General features: G+C 52.8%; 6 protein-coding genes across 6 annotated transcripts; 3 read left to right on the top strand and 3 right to left on the bottom strand.

Moving 5' to 3' along the window:
* Positions 1 to 935: 935 nt before the first annotated feature.
* Positions 936 to 2,012, bottom strand: J7T55_005820 (Aklanonic acid methyltransferase DnrC; the record flags this gene model as incomplete). Its single annotated transcript, XM_053137516.1, has 3 exons — positions 936 to 1,405; positions 1,469 to 1,556; positions 1,635 to 2,012. The coding sequence occupies 3 exons, from the start codon at positions 2,010 to 2,012 to the stop codon at positions 936 to 938; spliced, it is 936 nt and encodes a 311-aa protein (XP_053000591.1).
* Positions 2,013 to 3,045: 1,033 nt separating this feature from the next.
* On the top strand, positions 3,046 to 6,575 carry J7T55_005819 (uncharacterized protein; the record flags this gene model as incomplete). Its single annotated transcript, XM_053137505.1, has 3 exons — positions 3,046 to 3,523; positions 3,619 to 5,309; positions 5,937 to 6,575. The coding sequence occupies 3 exons, from the start codon at positions 3,046 to 3,048 to the stop codon at positions 6,573 to 6,575; spliced, it is 2,808 nt and encodes a 935-aa protein (XP_053000590.1).
* A 789-nt stretch (positions 6,576 to 7,364) lies between these two features.
* On the top strand, positions 7,365 to 8,451 carry J7T55_005818 (3-oxoacyl-reductase; the record flags this gene model as incomplete). Its single annotated transcript, XM_053137494.1, has 5 exons — positions 7,365 to 7,413; positions 7,498 to 7,858; positions 7,922 to 8,034; positions 8,105 to 8,180; positions 8,253 to 8,451. 5 exons carry the CDS (start codon positions 7,365 to 7,367, stop codon positions 8,449 to 8,451), a joined length of 798 nt encoding a protein of 265 aa, XP_053000589.1.
* A 1,832-nt stretch (positions 8,452 to 10,283) lies between these two features.
* J7T55_005817 (uncharacterized protein) lies at positions 10,284 to 11,334 on the bottom strand (the record flags this gene model as incomplete). Its single annotated transcript, XM_053137483.1, has 2 exons — positions 10,284 to 10,890; positions 11,036 to 11,334. 2 exons carry the CDS (start codon positions 11,332 to 11,334, stop codon positions 10,284 to 10,286), a joined length of 906 nt encoding a protein of 301 aa, XP_053000588.1.
* Positions 11,335 to 15,565: 4,231 nt separating this feature from the next.
* J7T55_005816 (uncharacterized protein) lies at positions 15,566 to 18,731 on the top strand (the record flags this gene model as incomplete). Its single annotated transcript, XM_053137473.1, has 2 exons — positions 15,566 to 15,758; positions 15,868 to 18,731. 2 exons carry the CDS (start codon positions 15,566 to 15,568, stop codon positions 18,729 to 18,731), a joined length of 3,057 nt encoding a protein of 1,018 aa, XP_053000587.1.
* Positions 18,732 to 19,659: 928 nt separating this feature from the next.
* Positions 19,660 to 20,310, bottom strand: J7T55_005815 (snf7 family protein; the record flags this gene model as incomplete). Its single annotated transcript, XM_053137462.1, has 1 exon — positions 19,660 to 20,310. The coding sequence occupies one exon, from the start codon at positions 20,308 to 20,310 to the stop codon at positions 19,660 to 19,662; it is 651 nt and encodes a 216-aa protein (XP_053000586.1).
* Between the last annotated feature and the right edge of the window lie 1,550 nt (positions 20,311 to 21,860).

Genomic DNA, 21,860 nt, shown 5'->3' with positions numbered 1-21,860 from the left:
AGCACATCATCCTCTCTCGTCCCTTGTACATATTGTTCCACGGCGTCACCGACGTCGACTACCTGGCAAGAAGCTGCTCATGGTTTCAATATCGGAAAATGACTGGCCTTCCGACAGGTCGATAGCCTCCTCTTGAAACATGGGCCGCCTTCATCCCAACGCCGGCGCTGCCTCGGAGCACAAGAGCGCCCCACACCTGCCTTGGTGCTTTCTCTTTCTCCGCGCAGCCGGGGGGGTGTTCGTCGAAATCCTGTCGATACGCATTCAATTCCGATCGTCCATCCTTACTTTGCAGTGCAGATCCGGTTCTACAGAAACGCGGGCAGAAAGTCTATGTCCGTGCAGCACGAGTTGCTCGCTGACTGCCTGCCTGCCTGCCTGCCCACCGAAGTTGAAGTTATTCAGGTCCAAGATATGCTTCATTGCACCGGGCCTGAGGTCACAAGCTCCCCGCTCTGCGACAGCGTGGAATGCAGACGTGCATGTCGTGTTGGGAAATAGACCTGTCAGATGCGGTCGTCATGCAGCCCCGGTAGTATCTGATACGGCATTCGAGTATGCAACGCGCACATCGATCGCTCTGGCGTCCGGCTCTTGCCCTCGGAGGGGGTGCCATCTCCACACCATCCTCTTGGGTGCTGTTTGTGGCCAAGCGCCACCCTGCTTTTCTTGTTACTGGGCGAAGCTTTGCGCCATGTTTAGAGTTACAGACGCAGCGCAGAGCAGATCTTTGCCTTTCACATCACCGTGGTCACGTCCAAGTCGGCGATTTTGCGCACACGCATAGGAAAGACTTGCTCGGCTTCACCCGATCTCCCGGTCACCTAATCCCTGCATTATGTTTTTGTGAATGCTTCGCGCCTCCACCGCCTCAACGTCGCCTCAAGTCGCTGGAATGCCCTCACTGTTCACAGCCTTGTTCTCCTGCCCAAGTGTCACGATGGCTTCCTCCCGCTGGCAATGATAGAGACCCATGTCAGTGTCCATTTCCCCTCCTCACCATACTTCTCCACCAAATGCTTCTTTACCAACTCCTTCACCTCCTCCACCTTGTCCCTGCCGTTCTGGAGATCCAGTCCCAGATTTAACTTTCCGGCGTACTCGACCATCATGCCACTTGTCTTCATGAAGTGCTCAGGGCTTTTGACGGAACTTAAGGTTGCCAGGACGTCAACTTGAACATCCACCAGACCTTGGTCAGTTAGTGCCCCGCGGACCCAGTCAACATCATCCCAGTGACCATCGTCTGTCAGTTGCATCGGCATGTGGAATGCATAATTTGGAGGATGCAGCCTTGACGGAAGGGAATTGAAGGCATCACGAACGTCGGTCGCCCATGCGCTGCTCTGGCTGTGCCAGGTTGTGACTGCGAAGGTGCCGCCCGGCTGGAGGAGTCTGATACTATCTAAAACCCAACACGTACGTCAGTAAGATGTGATGAGAACATAGGTTTGGAAGCCAACCATACCTTTGAGTGCGGCCAAGGACTTTGGGATTGTATGGTAAACAATGTTACCGACCACATGCGTGAAGCTCTCAGATGGGAGGCCCGATTCCTACGTTCACTGCATCAGCCTCCGCGGTCCCACTTACACGCGGCATGCCTTCCTCCCCCTTCAAACAGAAACACTCACCTGAGCATCAACAACCTTCGCCTCGCAGTTGACCCACCCCTCCCTCCCCATCCTCCCCTTGACAGCCTCGACCAGCGGGCCCGAGAAGTCCCCGCAGACCACGCTGCTCTTCTCCTGCACGCCCCGCGGCACCGTCTCGTGCAGCAGCGGCGCCACGACGCCCATCCCGCAGCCCTGCTCCAGCAGCCGGTACGGCTCCGTGGTGCCCGCGCCGAGCCCGACCTGGGCGAGCATCCTGCGCGCCAGCGGCGCCGAGATGGTCCGCATCGTCTCGATCAGGAAGTCCTGCCACTCGTCGCCCGCGCCGCTCTCCAGGATCGCCTGCATGGCGCTGCCGCCGTCCAGGCTTGATGATGGCTTGCTTGTGGTTGTGGACATTTTGGGAAATGGGATGGTGGGTTTTGTGCTTCTTGTGTGCGGTGGTAGTATGTTGTGTGGTATGCGAGGGCGGATGGAGCGCATATTCAGAGCTTTGGGATCTCCGGCGTGCTTAAATATCATTGAGAAGCAGCATAATATGCATTCGTTTGAAGGCTTTTCTAATCAATTTTCAAGTGAACTCCATCCCTCGGAGACTTTTGTTGGTTTCGAGGTGCTGTTTACATGCTCAATTGGGATCTGGAGGATGGCGACGGCTGGGTCAGAAAGTGGCCGAAATGTTTCCGCCGAGCCCTCTGACGTGCCGCGCTTAGTACTTTGTCTCCGGGGTGAGCTACTGATCTTACGGTACTGCTTCACAACGGTTTGGTAGGTTTGTGAGCCAGTACAAGACTTGCCTGTCGATGACCTGATTCTTCTTGGTTGTTTATTGGCAGCTTGGATGTACAAATGGGGTGCAGATTATACACTGACGTATTGAGACATGCGCGGCTGGCGTGCGTCGCGTACCCGCACGTCGAGAGCTGATTGCAACGGCATGTGTAATTATACTCTGAATTACTGGCCAACTTGTTGTGCAACCAAAGGTTGGCTGGCTGTGCCTGAAAAAAGAAATCCACTCCAATCACTTGCATCCATGGAGAGTACAATACATTCACTGTCATACACCACATGCATCAAGCTGCAGGCTACCGGGTCTCGACTGACTTAGACTTACTGCGGTGCTTTTGTGTCATCGCTAATTCGTTCCTTTGGAATGCATCCTCGTACGATGAAGCCTGTTGCGCTCCGCCTTTATGTAGATCAAGGGCGAGCGCTTACCTTCCACATGCACAGGTGTCTTTCGCCAGTCGCTTTTCATCTGTCCTCTCGCACAGAAGCACCTCACTGAGTTTTCTTGCTTTCAAACTTCCCTTGCTCCAGGTCAACCTGAAGGTGCTGCCATGCTTACAGTTGGGGCACACATCTATCCGTTTTCTCGCCACGAGCAATAGCAGTGAAGAACGCGCAAGTTCCTGAAAACCGCCATCACATGGATCCAGCAACAATCATCGGGACCACATCGGCTGTCCTGAGCTTCGTTCAATTTTCAGGGAAGATTATCAAGACCGGGGCGGAGTTGCACTCCAAGAAGACCCACGCCACCGAGACCAATGAATCCTTCGAGGAATCGGTGACAGACTTCGAAGAGAGGGTTGCGGTATTGAAAACGAAGACATCTCACGCGGGCATCTCCCACAGTAATCACTCTTCGAGGACAGATGATGTCTGGAACGACCTTCTGCGTTGTAGTAGTGAATGCGAGAAACTAGGCAGGAGAATCTCCGGACTACTGGCGAAATGCAAGGCCAAGACGAAGCCTCCGCGTGTAGGAATTCGAGAACGCCTCAACATAAAGCTATCTGCTACACACAAGGCGGAACGGTCGCTTAGAGCAGAATTGAGCCTCATAGAAGTAATGAGGGCCAGTGTGGTCACCGTGTGGACAAGCGATGAGATCGAGTATTTACGTGGACAGTGGTCACAATGTATCGCGGCATTCAACGCTGCTTGTGCCAGGTATAGGCTGCTCATTGTCCCTGAAATACTAAAAATATGCCAAAAGTCACTCACATGAGTCCTAGGCTCGAGTCGTCCCAGCGCTTCGATTGCTTGGTCGAGATGTTTCAGCATCATTCAAGTCAACTTGGAACCATCCAGTCACTTGTCCAAGAACTCGTCGATAAATCGCAGAACCTAAATTTGACCTCGATGGACCTCTACAATGACTATCGAAAAGCGAATTCGACTTCCGCTCAACAAGTTAGAAACCGCGGTTGGATTCTAAATGCCCTCGCCTTTCCTGGTATGCAATCGAGACGGGATCAGATACAAAGCGATATCGGTAAAACCTTCAAATGGATTGCCTCATACGAACCCTTGATGCAATGGCTGGATTCTACAGACGGCATTTATCACATTTCTGGAAAGCCAGGAAGTGGTAAGAGCACTATGATGAAGTTCATCGATGGTAACCCCGATATTCACGAACGACTCGACAGATGGGCGAAACTTGACAACAAATCATTGCTCAAAGCTAGCTTTTATGCATGGAAACCCACTTCTGACTTTTTCGAATGGAAGCCTGAGGATTCTTCATGCATGGAACTGCTCATACGGTCATTACTTCACCAGTTACTCACGAGCACACCAGAACACATCCCAACTGTGTTCTCCAAGTACTGGAGTCCAGAGAGATACACTGTGTTCAATACTTTAACACAGACAGAAGAATCGAAACTTAGATTCAGTTTCTCTGAGCTTCAAACTGCTCTGAATGAATTGCTTGATAGATATCTCACACAGTCAAACCGGATCTTCTTCCTCATCGATGCTATGGACGAATTCGGCCATCCATACAGGCACGAACAGCTTGCACAGACCATTCGAAGCTGGTGTCACCGCAGCCCACTAAATATCAAGATCTGTATATCAAGCAGGGAGGACAACCCGTTTCTCAACACGTTCCCCGCTCAACAACGATTACAGCTACATCTCCATACGACTGATGACATCAAGGAACTGGTCACAACACGCCTGACTAGTGATTCTCATTTTCAGTCAGACAGCTTCAAAATGCAGGACCGAGAGAAGCTGATTGGCAAAATCGTCCGTGACGCCCAAGGCGTGTTCGTATGGGTGGTTTTCACTATTAATGAACTTCTGCGTCTTCTAACCGACCGACAAGACTTCGAGGCTCTTAAAACTGAGGTTGATACATTCTGTGCCAAAGAGATGAACGAGTTTTTCGCAGAGATATTCAATCGCATCCCGTGTCAATATCGCCGGGAGGCAAGAGCGATTTTCTCAATAGTGGGCATAGTATCAGCGCATGGCATGCAAAGCCAATTCTATTTGCAGCACTACGCGGCGATATCGAAGTGCCTGAACCCCTCAGCAACTGACTCTCAGTCAAACTCGCACCAGAATTTGACGCATCAGGCCGTGCACGAAGTTGAACAATTCAAGTCCCGTCTACCTTCCATATCGAGAGGAATGCTGGAAATGTCGAGAGGATGGCTGGAAATGGCGAGAAGATCGCGGGGTTGGAAGTACTCCCCCGATAGTGACGAAAAAGCAGCATTCATGGTTTCACAGAGGCTGCAGTTTAATCACCGCTCCGTGTACGACTTCTTCAAGGATAACCCTGATGTTCTTGTCAACGCCGGTCATGATGGGCTTCCCATCGACAGCTTAAGCCTCATTTTGAGGTCATCTGTGCGAGTAGTCAACATGACCATACCACCAGATGACTGTGTAGGTCTCTTCACACTTGAGCTGTCGATTTGTGGCCTTCTATCGCTTGTCGATGCAGAGGGAAGAGACAGTACAGGAGACATCAGTCCTTTATATCTGAATTCTCTGAAAAACCTTGACGTCGCCCTTTTCCGCTCATTTGGAGCTTTGCCTTCAGATAAAGCTTTTGGGTCATCAGTAGAATCCGACCTGATCCTTGGGCAATTGTCCAAATCAGTGTTCCAGGTAGCCATTTTCAATAAGTTTCCGTGGTATGGTACATGGGTTTTGGACGACAATTATCCCTCATGGATTCGAAGCGATTCAATGAAAGACCACGTATCGAAGCTGCTACTCGGTAGTCTCAGTGACTTACCGAAAGACTTTTGCATTTCCTACTTGGGAAATGTGGTCCGATCAGGCTATCTGGTCCTTAACGAGCCTTCACGCTGCCTTCAGCTTCATCCAGAATCTTCCCTACGGATGACGGGTTCACTGTGGTTGCACTTTTGCATTCGGCTTATAGCGACGAAGTTGAGTGTACATGATTATAAAATAAGCCCAATCATCTCGGAGTTTCATGCTGAACCTCGCATCGGATTCCAATGGTGGTCTGAGGGTCCAAGCCATCAGCAAAAAGAACCCCAGCACAAGGAAAAGCAGCATGAGATTCCTTGTGAAAAGATACTGGATCGCATAAACCTGCACGAAGTGAAGGTATTATCACTTCACTGGACTTGGCTCGAAGATAAACTAGACCGCGTAGACCTTGGAAACCGATTCGGACTCAAGGTCACAGTCGGAGATGATCCCGAAGGTCAGTTGATTCAAGGCCCACAATTGACGAGTAACAAGTACGACACGAGGATCATCAGATATCTCATTTGGAATTTTGGGACTGCCTCAGGGAAGGCATCATTGAGGGATGTATTCGAAAGGCGCCCGATACCTCTTAGTCCCCGCCATAAAGAGTCGGTCGAGTTAAGGGAAAAGACGCTCCGGGCTATGGATGAGGCGCTGGCCCGCGCAGAATCGGCCGCTGAATCCCATGCATCAGACGAGCAGCTTAAAGACAAGGGAGAAGATGAAGATCTCGCTATTGAAAGGCTGCAGACTAAGGACGACAGATGTTGGGAGAACAGACCTGCTCGTTCCAGTCAACAGATCCGATCAGTAGAGACCGGGGGAGTCTGGACGGAATTCGCATATCTGGTGCTATTTGGCTCAGGCAAGTTCATCTCACTCAGGGTCTGGAGAGGAAAGAAACCAGAAGTTCTATATTGCTGACATTATTTCTCTGCTTAGGAGTCGGTCTTGCTATTTTTTTGCACATTATTTCGCGTTTCATGAATTGGATTTAATGTCAATGCTTAGGCCATGTAGAGGTTTATTTTGGGCATCAAAATCTTTCCTGTAGCTGATCTTCGAAAATTTACCTAGACTAGACCATAGTTACACTCATGTCAATGAGCCTTCAAGAATCTTGTGCACAGGTAGGTGGGTTTACGGAACCAACGGCCATGGCCTTCAACTTAAGTCGGCTTTGGTCCTCGGATCCTCACATACGTTGGTTCATAGCTCCACAAACCCAATGTGACCCTCTGTGTGTTGGCAATCGCTTCAAATTCAAATGATGTCTTGAAACTATTCGCACTTTGTGCTCATCTTATTACCCACTTTTGTATGCAGTATCGGGTAACTAGAATCCTTCAATGGCTTCCTCGTGCGAGAGTCCCACCTTCCGTTTGACGAGTCAGAGGGCAGAATCGCCGAGTGCATATCGTTGGGGGTCGTGGACACAAAGTGTCAGACCACAATTGGAAGGTGACCACGTATTACAAGCCTGGCCTAGTGTCCGGCGCCAACTCACTAGACAGGTAGCTTCGTGCAACATGCGGCAAAGGCCCCATTCCCGCTCAACGGGTGGAGAGTACCGTAGAGCGTGTGGCCATAACCCTTGTGCAAAGCAACATGCACCAAAAAGCAGTCTTCCCATAGCTGAATTGATCTAACTCTGAATACGAAAAAGATAGACTCGTCACGGAATCAAGAGCTGCCGTCGTAATCTCACCAAAAATGGCCCCGCTTCTGCGAGGTACTGCGTTCATCACCGGGGCTGCGAAAGGTGAGTGTGCGAAGGTGAAGTGCTTTTGCTAGGTTGTGAGAGTCGCCAAACTGTACCGTAGAGCTGCTGACGGACGAATCGCAGGTATTGGTCAAGCCACCGCCGCAGCGTTTGCACGACACGGCGTCTCCCGCCTCGCAATCGCTGACATCGATATGCATGGGTTGGAAAAGACGAAGGAGCTCCTCCATGCTCAGTGTCCCGATATCAAGGTCATGGAGCTCCAGCTCGACGTGCGGCATTCTGCACAGGTGGCGGGGGCACTTTCGGAGGTGATGAAGAAATTCGGGCGACTTGACATCGCGGTGAACAATGCGGGTATTGGGGGCAGTGGGAAGCGGACTCATGAGATGCCAGATGACGAATGGCAGCAGGTTGCGGACGTCGATCTCTTCGGAGTTTGGAGGTGTCAGAAGGAAGAGCTGGCTATGATGGTTGACCAAGAGTGAGAAACATCCTTTTCAACTGCGTTCAGATCGCGCTGAACGATAACTGACTGCGTCTCTAGAGATCTAGGGATCCGTGAGGGACGGGGGAGAATCATCAATGTCTCCTCAATGTACGGCCTCAAAGCGACAGGGCCGCATCTACCTTCAACCCCATACGTTGCCTCCAAGCACGGTGAGACCACAAATTCTCCCAGCTGATAAACCGATTCCATGATGCCATACCACTGACATATACCTTTCAGGCGTCATTGGGCTTACACGAGCAGATGCGAACAGCTATGGACATATGAACATTCGCATAAACGCTGTTTGTCCGGGGTGCGTACTCAAGCCTGAGTCAAAAGAGCAAGCGAGCTGAGTGTAACTCCACTAATACTGTCGTTTGACTAGATACGTGAAGACGCCGTTGCTTGACAACCTGAACATTCCCTCTGATTCATATCTAGGACGAGATCTTGAAAGGACAGCCCTCAAGCGCTTGGGTCTGATCGAGGAAGTGACGGACGCCATTGTGTTCCTTGCCTCACCGATGAGCAGCTATATGCAAGGCTCCGCGCTGGTGGTCGATGGTGGGTACACTTCGCAGTGAAACTTGGGCTAAAATCGGTTGCACGTCTCTCAAAGTTTGTGACCGAGTACCGTGGCATTGGTACGCTTATGTCTAGCTCGCTTTTTTGTCCACCTCCCACCTACGCGACGAGACTGGGTATGGGCGCTCTGTCGATAATGGGCCGAGCACACACAATGCAAGCGTTGCTTCAAGTAACAAAAGACAGGCCAACAGACTTACCAAATGTGTCCTCAGCTGATGATAGATTTAGGTATGTTGTGTATCCCACGTAGTGTTCGACTGACGCGCCTGCTTCATGAGCAGCTTTGGAACCAGCCCAGTCAATAGAGGAGCAATACCTACCATATCGTAAAGAGAACTCTCTTTTCCCGGCTTCTTTCAGATATCAGCGGTCGAAACTCGGTGGTGAGTCGGGATCAGTCGCACACCTGGCTCACAATTATAAATGTATTAAAGTCTACAACAGGTAGACCACGACTCATGTATTTCTTCGCATGGTGTCTATAGCTGAAGATCAGTCATGGTCTACGTTTGAAATTCGTGCACTTGCGTAAGATGTACGCCGAGTCGTTCATGTTTGTATTGTAGTTTTTCTTAGTTTTGAGATGAACGGTCATGTGGTCTTTTGCATTTTTGTTCTAAAAACCATCGAAGCAGGCTTAATCTGACAAATTGCGTTCAATTTACTTACGGCATATGCTAGCCACTGCCAATACATGAAAAGCAAAGCCCGGTATCTTGAATTAACGCACACGGTGGTGAAGGTGCAGCCACCCCTCAGCAAGGACATGCTTGTATGACGATGGTCCATAAATTCACCCTTGTTGGTCCCCTCTTTGCCTGCGGTCTGGCTTAATTGGGGCTTGGTATACGTATCAGTGGGCTGGGTCTGACGTGGCAGTGTTCAGCTGTCGAAAACAACCGAACCTTCCGTGTGAGTCCATCACGACGTCGTCTTCCACGCTGGCTACCCCAGACCTAACTGACATGCTGCCCAGTATACATGACACGGTTTCGACCCCGGACTACCCACCTGCCGGAACTGACCCGGTATAGACCCCCTTTCGCCTCCATGGTTGCTTGTATTGCCATGACGAAATCGAACGAACAGTCAACGTGTACCTCTTCTCAGTTTCTGATAATATGGATATCGGTCGTGGCTTTGCATAAGTCAAATTAAATTCACAACTGGGTGTTTGTTTCGTCTCGGCTTATCTGCACTGCCCAGCTGAAGTATGGCTGTTCGGTTTCATCGTCCCCCCGTGCAATCCCGCCGTATGATGATCGCTCAGGGTTTGCATTTGACTGGATGATCGAACGAAAGAGATCGAAGTAGGAAATCCGTCTCAGGGGCAAGATTTGATCCCAACGAGCAGGAATGATCGAAGGAACGAGGTGTCACACTGGCTCAGTCATCACAAGTAAACAAAAAAAAAATCAGTAGTTGAAGAGTCTGAGAGAAGTAATTCCGCACTTCACAATGGCAAAATTTGTGAAACACTAGTTCAGGGAGATGCTGAAGCCTCAATACACTCGCGACAGCTCAACACTGATCCCTTCTCGAGGTGCCGTCATTTCATTTCCCTGCTACTCGTGCCCTGTGAGAGTGTGAGAATAGTTAGAATGCGGTTGTTGTGATCACACTTGTAGACAAATCAAGCCAAATAGCCGATTGTGTGTAAAATCCTCATTGAATGATATTGATGGCTACAAGCAGGTGACGTGAGCCTGACAGACCTGCCCCCCTGGAGCCTGCTCCTTGCCATCCTCTCCCAGAAACGCCTTTCTATAACACCTTATTTGCCCAAAATCAGCCCGCCTCTCGCTCACATCCAACCCCGGGGTATCAATCAGTACTTCGGCCTCGCAACTTGTCCGTACATCTCGACATCGTTTGGCCCAGATCGTTCCCTGCTCAGCGGCGACTCGTCCTCAGACACCATGAAATTTCCGCCCTCCCGAGACTTGAGAAAACCTCCCGAAGGCATGTTCATCTGCGCGAACCAGCCGCCAGCGGTGAGCGCAGTGGCAGCGCCAAAGAGCGTGAGGAAGAGCAGCATCTTGATGGCAAATGTGCCCATGACGGGGTCGAGGGAGATGTTCTGGCGGTTGAAGGCGTAGATGCACATGTAACTCAGGCGGCCGAGCCAGATGGGCATGGCGGCGACGCCGCCCCAGAAGAGCATCAGCGAGGGCCGCGCGTTGGGGTGCACGCCCGTGTAGCGGTTGATCTTCTTGTAGGTCGGCCACATCCACCCGCACACCGTGAACAGCACCCACAGCATCATCAGGTTGCCGATGCGGCTGAGCTCCTGGTTCGCCACGCCGCCCTTGCCCGTCGCGCTCGGCGCGCCGCCGTACGTTGCTATCGCGATGCCGGCTGTGTTGGCGAGATGGGTTACGCCGAGGACGATCTTTTCGGTCCATTTCTTCGGCTGCTGCGGGAGAATTATGTTTCTGTTGGTATGAATGAAAGGTTAGTAATTTTCTTGTTTTATTAGATTGAGATTGTGACTTAAAAAATCAATCGATGTATCGATGTGACTTCTCAGCACGGCAGCGCCAGATCTATCCTGAGAAAACCAATTAGACAATTACTTACGCCTCATAAATAATACCGATGATGCCTAATGATATACAAGCAATAACAGCAGATTCGGTCATTGTTGACACCGCGGTCGGTAATAACGGCTTGTCTTTGTTGACAATAAGATATACGTCCGCGATGATCCGCGCGGCGAAGGCCATGATGTAAATCGACCAGCACGTCATGCCCGCTTTCCCATGCTTCCAGGTGAGATACCCGACGACTGGGAGGAATAATCCGGACAGAACGGTCTCCACGTAGGCGAGGTTGATGACGCTCGATGACGGCGGGGGAAAGTCTGCAGCAGAAGACATGATGGCTGACGAACACGGACGCTAACGATGAGGCTCTCGAAGCCAGGTGGTGAAGACGCAAGACTGGAATTCCGGGGTTTTGGCAGGCCGGCGCGAATACTCAACTAGCACACAAAGACACGATGTGGACTTTGATCTGAGAGAGGCTTTTGAGATAGATTGATGGTGGACATATCACAGAACCAAGCTTTTTCGGCATTGGGAGTCTGGAGTCTTTTATTATTCACCCACCTAACCCACGGCCATGTTGATCGCTCATCGAAGCCCTGCAACCGGATGCCCGGCCAATGGGCGACTCGCGGGGCTAGCAAACTCTCTCCGTCGATGTCAGTTACGAAACCGATAAGGGCTATGCGATGGCTCAGAGGTTTGTTTTGCTAGATACCGCGCGTTAACCATGTCGAGCTGAGGCAAAGTGGTGGGTAAAGGGACGTGTGAAGGCCCTTGTTTGACTATGCACGCAGAGAGTACTGCCCGCAAGCCGAATACGGGAGCGAAGCGAGCACGGCTGTGCCCCATATCCATGGATCGACAGTCGTCCCGCAAACCCAATTTATGTACTACCGCTTTTTGGGCCAATGAGGAGAACCTAGCAGCCAAAACACTGCGCGCGAGTCGAGTCTTGAGCCTTCCGTTGTTAGTTTGGTCCAACCCTTTTTTTAAGTTTCATCCTTGCTCGCGGAGACTTATTTCTGGAAGGTCGACGGGGCGCCCACATAATTAGGGATGCCATTCGCTCTCGGAGTGTTTCCCGAGCACTAGAACTACGAAAACGAACCCTTAGCGCAGCCGCAGCTGCTAACTTTGTAATCTGTCTCAGCCTTAACGCCCACTTTGATTCCAGGGGATAATAATGCATCTGCGCTTTGACAAATACAGAAATGATTACCCGTGATATCTTTTGACTTATACATAATGGAGAAATATCGCGGTCAGAGATAGAAGCGATCTTCCAAATCATCCAAATTGATGCTGTGATCTACCTTGCAGAAGCTATTGACGGTGGCTCGGCCTTTTCTGAGTGGCTCCAGATAACTAATGACACCCCGAGCACGCATATTCAAATCGAGTATGCAGAGCCACTGCATGAGTGCGTGGTGATACAGAGGTGGGGTTGATTATTGCCAAGGCGATGTGCTGTTCAAACCAGCCAGAGCACAAACCAGCAGCGAATCAATTGTGGCGTGCTTTTCCTTTGCAAGTCAGTTTCATGTATGCGTGCCCGAGGAAGGCAACAGAACGAGGGAAGCTGAAGCAGGTCTCCAAAGGCTTCTTCCCGGGAATTTCTGAGTCAGCGCCCGGAAGTGTCAGGCTCCGGCTCTTTAAGATACAAAAATATAGGAAGAAGAGGATGTTGTATGGGCCCGGGGAAGGTAAGTGTAGTCGGCGACAGCGTCTAGCGGCCCGAGCATCGGAAGGACCCGAGGGCGTTCGGGGGGAGGGGAGAGATTGGAAGAACCGAATCGGGGACGATATAAATAGAAATTTGACGGGATGCTCGGTACGCGGTACGACGGGTGAGTTCATGACGCGGCCCCGGTGTCCACGACCAAATGCCGTGAAGGGATCCTGTTTGGCAGTCACTCGAGCACGCGAAGTGCATCGGGGCCTCGCCAGGGGCCGCTCAAAGACGGAGAATTTTCACAGCCACGGAATGGACAAAAAATGTGTGTGGAGCAGGTTGAGTAGCTTAGTCCAGATCCACATCGTTAGATGACCTGTTGAGGACAAGCAATTTTGACAATGTTGAGTGCTTACTCCACGGGACCCCTTTTCTCTCACATAAGGACGTTCCAAGTAGATAAATATCCAATTCCTTACAGCTTTTTTTGTGAATTAAAGTCGTGAAGTAAACGTTACAGACTGTTGAGCATGTTACTACACTTGCACAGTAATGGACATGGCCAGCATAAATATAGCCTATGAGTTTGACCCTATGATCCCGCTCTCATCTGTGTGCTGATGAGCCATTTTGTTATTTCTCAAGATTTTCAGTATTATTGCCTCGAACTGTCAGTGACTTTGCTTTGTCGCTTGATATCAAACTTTTGCGGACGTCACACCAGATGGGCTCCGTCGTATCAACAACACTTAGCGTAGGTTCTGAGATGCTGATGGCTTGCAGTTCAGCCCTGTCAAGCAATGACAAGACACTAACAATACAGTACCGGCTAATTAGCCTCAAAGATCGGTGTAAGTAGTTCTAGGCCAGGCCGTGGTCGCATGGAGATGACAGCGCCAGCCACGGCTTCCGTCTGTCAGCCCAGCAGACTAGGCCGGGCAGGTGTGGCTCCTCACAACGCCACAAGATCGAGACAGGCGCAGGTTACCTCCGTCCTCAACGTGCTCTCATGGGGACTGTCCCCCCAGTAAGGTGACAACTTACTCATCTGAATTCGATGCGAGTGGTGGCGCGGGGCATTCTGTTCCTCTGTGGACTGACTCTGGAAGTTTGGAAGTTCCAGGACTGGCCACTGAGATGACATAATGTTGCAACATGTGGCTCGAGGTGACACAGGCCACCAGCAAGTTTCAGGCACCGTGAAACCTGATTCCTGGGGAGTCTAGAAGGGGCCTTTGGTGCTGGGCTGCAGGGCTGCATGGTTTACTGAGTAATAACGGAGCGCGAAGCTTGTTTGCACCCTTGAAATTGATCAACTGGGCGACAGGCGCTGATAGTCTAGACTGTGGGGTTGGGTGGGCTCGGCCGGTTAGCTGGTATAGTGTCGGCCGGGAAATAACCTGGAAGAGGCGCGAATGACGTGCAGCGCCGCCAGGGATTTGCATGTGAGCTCATTCAGGGTGCGAATCTTGCCTGGTATGTATGTAAACCCGTGAGATAAACACCTCAATACAGGTTTTGAGCATCATGCCGCGCAAACCCACGGGCGTGGGCGTGGGAAATGAGCACACTTTGCCGTCGATCTGGATGCTGCTGGGGGCTGTTGGGTCGGTAGAGATCCAGCAGAACCAGGCTTGGGAAGCAATAGAGGTGTTGGTTATATGTGAGCCTAGGTCATGAGCATGGGATGTGGTCTGGGATCTGGGGTCCGGCTGGCTGTAGATCCAACATTCGAGCTGGCAGTGGACCTATTGTAGATGGAATAGTAGGTCCGTCTATGTCTGCAGCAGGATCACTGGCTGCGGATGTTGACCTGCATGACGGAATCTACTGCAGGCTGGGCACACTAACCATTGTAGACTCTCTGATTGAATTCGAGGCCAAGCTGTGGCTTGACGGCAGTAATAACATTGGATGGATGCAAGTCAAGACCCAGTTGTCGAGCAAATCTGCCTATAGATGGGTACAATCTTGCCTGGGCAGAGAGTTTAATAATGGGATGGGGATGGCTGGATGGAGGGACGAATAGACGAATGGGTGGGATGAAAGATGCAGACATTGATTGTGAATTGAGTTACGTCGGTCAGTCTGGCTGGCTGGCAGTGGCTGAGCAGGGATGCCTAACCCCTGCCTGCACCCCGGATTTCCAATCAATCAGGCTTGGTCGGCTTGGTCGGGCGGGGCCTGGAACCTGGAACCTGGATCTGGACCTGGACCGTCCTGGCATTGCAATGGCAGACAGGCAGGCAGAAGCCACTGCCCACTGCCCACTGCCAGCCAGGCTTAGGCTTTGGCTTAGGCTTGATTGAGGCTTGGGTGAGCAACGAAGCAGCAACAACAACATTACGGCATCAACCACCACCTCATCGGCCGTATTGTCGCCGCCTCTCCGTTTCCCACTTCCGTCTCCTTCCAAGGCTGACTGACGCCCACCATGCGCATATGCTCAATCGTATGAGAGCATAATCACACCTCTCCCTCTCCCGTACACCAAACCCACCCTCCTTTACATATATCCAACTGCAATCCAGCATCAGTCTACAGTACATAAATCACACTCGATACACTCGATACACTCGACAACCAAGACACTTACCAACCCCCCGAGTTGGTCCGCCTCCAAACACCATCGCAGCACAGTCATCCACCATCCTCTCAACCAGCCTGCACCCGCATCACGCTTGTCCTACCTGCACCAGAACCCAACCCGACCCGACCTGGTCTCAATAGATCGATAATCCCACAGCTGGATATCTCCGTCTGCCGCCTTCCACCTCCAACGCGCCCATAATTGATCCCAGTTCCAATCTATAGCCCATTCATCGCGAGGCACCACCACCACTCAGACACTGCATGCGGCATCGCGAACCGCCCGCTGCCCAACCCACCATGGAAGGCTACGGCGTGTCACAACAAACAGACGAGGGCTATTCCGAAGACCCCCTGAACCCGCCCTCGCCCACCACCCTGTCTCTTCCCTCCGGCGTCAAGCAGCTCGAATCCGCAACGGGCGCCTCCCCGCTGCAACTCAAAGGATGGCTGTCAGCGCACATTGCCAGCCTGCCCGCCGACCTGAGGACTCGTACGTAGCCCACTGCTTACCCCCCTGGTGCCCATCTCGGTGGCGTTACACATGATGGGGGCTTCCGTGATTGCTAATATCGCCTGCTAATGCCGTCCTCATCTCCCAGAACTGACCCTCGAGCTCCTCGACAACCTGCCCACCAGCCTCGTTGCCGAGATCGTCGAGAAGATGAGCCCGCGCCTCTACATCGACTTCATCAGGTACCTGCCCGCCGAGATCTGCCTCAAGATCCTCGGATATCTCGACCCCATATCCCTCCTGTCTGTCGCCCAGACATGCCGGCCATGGTTCAGCCTGGCCCTCGATCGCACCTTATGGCAGCGCCTGTACCTGATGGAGGGATGGAGAGTGATCGCGTCCGAGATCGAGGCAGCCGAGGAGATGGCCAACAGGAGGACCTCGCCCGGCTCCATGCACCGCCAAAAGTCGGAGGAGGATGGCCACACCCACAAGAAGCGGGCCGTGTCCCTGGACGACGATGATGACCACATGATGATGGATGCCGACCACCCCCTGACCGCCGAGCCCAAGACCCTCGAGGTCGACGAGTCCCTCTTTGGCGGCAGCTCTGCCAGGACCACCATGACGCCGGCTTTCAGGGACCTCAACATGCAGGGGTCCGGGTCGAGCGCCGGCTCCTTCATGAGGATCAAGACCCTCGATAAGGGCAAGGGCAAGGCAGTTTCACGGACCCCGACCGATGCGCTTTCTCCGTCCACCTCCTCTTTCAAGTCGAAACTCTGGATCTACGATCCATCGTCTGGCAAGCAGAAGATCAACTGGCAATACTTGTACTCTATGCGGATGAAGCTCGAAACGAACTGGGAGCAGGGCAACTTCAAGAACTTCCAATTGCCTCATCCGGACCACCTGGATGAAGGCCACAACAATGAGTGCATCTATAGTCTACAGTACAACGAAGAATACTTGGTGAGCGGAAGTCGCGATCGCACGCTGCGGATATGGAATCTTGCCACGAGGCGGCTGGTTCGGAAGCCGCTCGTCGGCCATATCGGCTCTGTCCTGTGTCTCCAATTCGACTCCGACCCAGACGAAGATATCATTGTCTCGGGTAGCAGTGACTCGGACGTGATTGTTTGGCGCTTCTCCACCGGTGAGATCATCCAACGACTGACACACGCGCATCGAGAATCAGTGTTGAACGTAAAGTTCGACAAGCGCATACTTGCGACATGCTCCAAGGACAGGACTATCAAGATCTTCAACCGCCGTGCACTGAAAGCAGGCGACCCGGGCTATGGCATGGTCAACCCGGTGCCTACCACTGTGAAGCGGTATGGATATGAATCCTCACCGCTAGATCAGCTTCCTACAATCCCACCATTCACCATGATCGGAGTCCTCGAGGGCCATAGTGCGGCAGTGAATGCGGTGCAAATAGTAGACAACGAGATCGTCTCGGCCAGTGGCGACCGTCAGATCAAGGTTTGGGACTGGCAGACGGGAGCTTGCAAGAGAACATTTGTTGGTCACAACAAGGGTATTGCCTGCGTGCAATATGACGGCAAGCGCATCGTCTCTGGTAGTAGTGATAACGAGGTGAAGGTTTTCTGTCGGGAGACGGGTATAGAAGTTGCCAGCCTCAGAGACCACACCGACTTGGTCCGCACCGTGCAAGCTGGCTTCGGTGACCTCCCGTGGAGCGTAGAAGAGGACGCTGCCGAGGCCAAACGAGTGGACCAGGCATACATGAAGGCGGTAGAGGACGGCGAGGTGTCCTCGTCGCCGCGTCGTGGCCGCCCTGGAAACGCCGGCAGCACAGATCCCGAGGAGATAACGGCTTACGGAGCCAAGCTGCCGCCTGGAGGAGGTGGCGGGAGACGATGGGGTAGGATTGTTTCCGGGTCGTACGACAAATCCATCATCATTTGGAGGCGGGACAAGACGGGCAAATGGAAGCCGCAGCATCACTTGAAGCAAGAGGAGGCTGCATCCAGAGCGCTGCACTCACACCCTCGCCCGCCGCCTGATCCTCCAGCACCCGGCAATCACCCTGGAGGAGCAGGAAACGGCCACGGTGCTGGTAACAATCCGAGAAGACAACAGCCTCCCTCAGACTGGGCCCCAGCACCTATCCTTCGACCGCGTGCTACGAGGGCAAGCGCGTCCAGTTCGATGGCTGCCAACCCGTCGAGCTCCTCAGCAGCCTCAGGTTCGTCGACGCCGGCCGGTTCATCAAGGTCTCAACCAGAATTGTCGGGCTCCTCAGCTCAGGCGAACACGAGCGCGTCCCGGCCTCGATTTTCGCACCCTGTCATGCCGCGGAATGTAGCTCCGGTGCCCTCAGACCAAATCACACATGTCACCTCGCCAGTCATGGCAACCATAACACCTTCATCGCAGCGTTCCTTCGCGCAGCTGATCGATCTCATTGTCCCTCAGGGCGTCCACGCCCTCCAGCAAGCCTTGACCAACTACCCTACCATGCTCACTCTGCAGAGCCATCTGCAGGCCGCCATTGACCGCGAGCAGAGTCCGTTTGTCCGGTCACAGCTGCGGCAGGTTGTCAGCGCCGCGACGGTCCGGACGCAGGTAGCGCAGGCCAGGGCTCGCCAGCAGGGGATGCAAGCTCTCCAGGCGGCTGATGCTACTGCCATCAACGGCCCAGATGACGATGCAGGGGCAGGAAGCTCCTCAAACGCCGCTGCCGCTGTCGCAGTCGCTGCCGCTGCTGCCGCCGGGATCCCAAGCTCAGTCCAGGCCGCAGCCCCTCCTGCAGGCGGCGCCCCAGGCAACGTGGCCGGCGGACCACCACCTGCCGGCGGCCAGCACCGGCTCAACCACCACGGGGCGCCCGAGGTGGGGATGCCGACGAGGATCTACAAGCTTCAATTTGACGCCCGGCGGATCATCTGTTGTAGCCAGACGAGCGTGATCGTGGGCTGGGACTTTTGCAACGGGGACCCAGAGCTGGAGGAGGTTGCTAGATTCTTTGCTACTATGGATTAATAGAATAGCGACCATGTTCTTGCCTATTCTGTGTTGCCTCCTGTGGGTCCTTTGGCAAGCTGAATTAAGAAAATAGTAGGCGAGTGTAGTAGTCGGGGATAAAGGAGTACTTGGGCTCGTTTCAGCATTATCTTCGACCGGATCCGGGCGCACAGGCTATTTCGTTGGCTCGTTGTGCATGCGGCCGTCTGGTTGTGGGTATGGCCAGAGTGGGGGCCAGAGTGGGAGAGGTTTTCTCTTTTTTTTTTTTTTTTTGGTCGGTATTGATAGCAGCGGGAGCCTCTGGAGAAAGGAGGCGTAAGAGGGGAAAAGCAAGAGATCAGCCAAGCAAAAGGGAATTAATTGGAAGGGGGAAAAGGAAAAGCAAAAAGAAGAGAAGATGGGCAAGGGCATGATCGAGATAGAGCTGCCTGCCGTTGCCCGTTTGATGACCCCGTCATGATCACGATGTATATATGATTGTGTAGCCTCCAATAGACTCTCTTAAATTAGCTTCGAATAATCTTTATGAGTGGTGATCATTCGGAAGTTAGGAGAAGGGGTCGATGCTTCCTGAGTGCTTCGAACGGCTTAGTCTTTGGTTAACGTGCGGCTTAGCTTGTTGAGTCAAGGAACTTGATTTCGCCCAAGATGTTAGCGAGCTCTTGTCATGCCCTCACAAAAGATATAGCAAGTATCACAAGTCGGGAACGACTTGAGAGAAACGATGGACAGCCATGCAAATGATCAGATCGCATTAGTGCTCCTGGTATAGTGCGCCGGTGGCGATGTCGAAAACGAGCCTTTGTCCCTCAACTCCATCCAACTTGCTGTCAATAGATGCCTTCCTCCAACGCCATGAAACCACATCAAAACCCCCAGACTATCCAACACAAGTCCTCCATCAGAGGTATGTCCTTGTGCATCAAAGCATCCCCTCCTCCACGAATCATCCAGCCGCCTCCTTCACAGCCTTGCCCGCCTCGGTCTGGGGCGGCTCATCAATAAACTCAGGCACCTCATCCTGCATGAAGCTAGGCAGCGCCTCGGCGCCACCGCCAAACTCGCGCTCCATCTCGACCTCGGCGCCCAGCGCCTCGAGCTCGGCGTCGAGCTCGGCCTCGTCGACGTCCTCGGGCACGTCGTAGCCCCTGCTGAGCGACTCCTGGATCTCGTTGCCGACGTCGAGCAGGTCGGCCATCTCGTCCTGCATGCGCTCGATGCGGTCGATGTCGACTTTCCCGTACTGCCGCTTGAGCTCCTTCTGCGTCGTCTTCATCGCGTCCACCTGCGTCATCACGTTCTTCAGGTTGTCCTGCATCATCCCCGCCTGCTCCATGTTCCACACCTGCGACTGCAGCTGGTCGCGCTGCGCCTCGTACGCCTTGCGCCGCTGCAGCACCTTGAGCGCTTTTTGCTTCAGCGCTGTCTTGCCTGGCCCGTCGCGCATGCGGGAGAGTTTCGTCTGGTACGTTTGCAGCTCTGCGTTGATGCTGGCTAGCTTCACGTCGATGCTGCTTATGCGTTCGTCGACGTTGCCGATTGCTGAGTTCAGCGTGGGCTTGGGGCCCTTGTTGGACGAGCCGAAGAGGCGGTTCATGGTGGGTGGTTGACTTGAGTGGGTGGGAGCGACTTGGTTCGCTGGGTGTCGGTGGTGTTGGTCGGTAAGGCAGTCTCTTTCAGATGCGAGACTGTAGGACTTGGTGCGTCGCCTTGGATGTATTCGAGATTATGCGTCTCTAGGTGGCCTGGTGAGGGCGTGATCGCGTTCGTCGTGGGTGATGTTGGTAAATGGTAGTCTGGGTTAGACGGCTTCCTCAGCAGATGCCTGGTCAGTGACGATGCCGTCGGAGCTATCCCTCGTGGGGCTGGAACGATGGCCCAATCAGAAGGGCTAAGGTGGGGTGTCATCGGAACCGAGCTCGGCAAGGCTCACTACACCTCGTGCTGACTTGGACTGAGTGGGCTTTGAAATATCGTCCGTCTGGCACTGACATCACGAATTCGACACCGCAGATTTCGAGTTGGATTGCTATAATTCTGCCTTGCCATCCTGGAGAAAGAAAATTACTTGGAAATTCGCCTCCACCACGCACACTGCAGCTGAATATACACCGTAAAAGCCGCCATTAAATATGCCCCAAGACCAAAGGCAGAGGAATTATCGCCTGTGCACTTTGAGTACACGAAAATGAAAACGCCAGTAATGATAATCGTAATCCATGACCACCACAGGATCAATACGTCGTTGAGTCTCTCGTTGATTCGGATCCCATGACCAACAATATTGGGTATGCTATCGAAATCTGGAAACGGATCATTGAATAGTCGGCCATCCAGTTTCTTAGCTGCGGCATTGTACCATTGGTGGCGAAGATGGGCACCCGGGTACTTGAGCTCGTGCCATAACGGAATATTGAGTGTAGTGAGCATCATTGGAACAGGTTCGTAGAGGTAAGGATCCGCTGATGAAGGCCATTGACCACACTCGAACTGACCAGGGTAGGGCTCCGCCGTTGCCGCCTGGGAAAACACCTGAAACTGCCAGGTAGCAAGAAATTACCATCTCATATCATGCACATCGCGGTCGTAGAAGAAACTCACCTTGACAAAGTCGGCAGTACTTGGCATGTGTAAAGGAGCACACAGACCACTATCGGGTATCCAACCATGCCAACATTCCCACATGGGCACATCACGGATCCAAGACAGCATTCTGGAACTTCGCAGGGATTTTACAAACGAGGACTTCCTCATCCTCGCTGGTAATGCCGGCAACAGTGACGATATTGACCACTGGCGACCCTGACGAGCTTGCTCATATTCCCGCAACAGTGCTCTCAGAAGCATGCCATCGTTCCAGTCGGTAGTGATATCGATGTGTCGGACTGTGGCCAATGTCTCATACTCTCTCCCGCCGACACAAACCAACAAGTGCATTTCACGCGGCTGGGCAGAGGCTCTCGACCCGGTGGACATGTCACGGCTGGTGGGCAGACTTGGAAGGGTGGTAGCCGCCGTCCGAGACATTATTCACGGCTGAGACCCTTGCAAAAAGCTAGAGATTGGGTGAACCGGTGATGGTGTCACCAAAGCCGGCTGTCCAGTTTGAGATGGAGTTTGCGAAGACGTTGGACGTCCTCTGACCGC

Source organism: Diaporthe amygdali, assembly GCF_026229845.1.
Source record: "Diaporthe amygdali strain CAA958 chromosome Unknown NODE_1_length_4327563_cov_65_473760, whole genome shotgun sequence".
In the NCBI taxonomy this organism is placed as follows: domain Eukaryota; kingdom Fungi; phylum Ascomycota; class Sordariomycetes; order Diaporthales; family Diaporthaceae; genus Diaporthe; species Diaporthe amygdali.
Note: the sequence above shows the minus strand (reverse complement) of the source record. Positions and strands in the feature narration are given on the sequence as shown.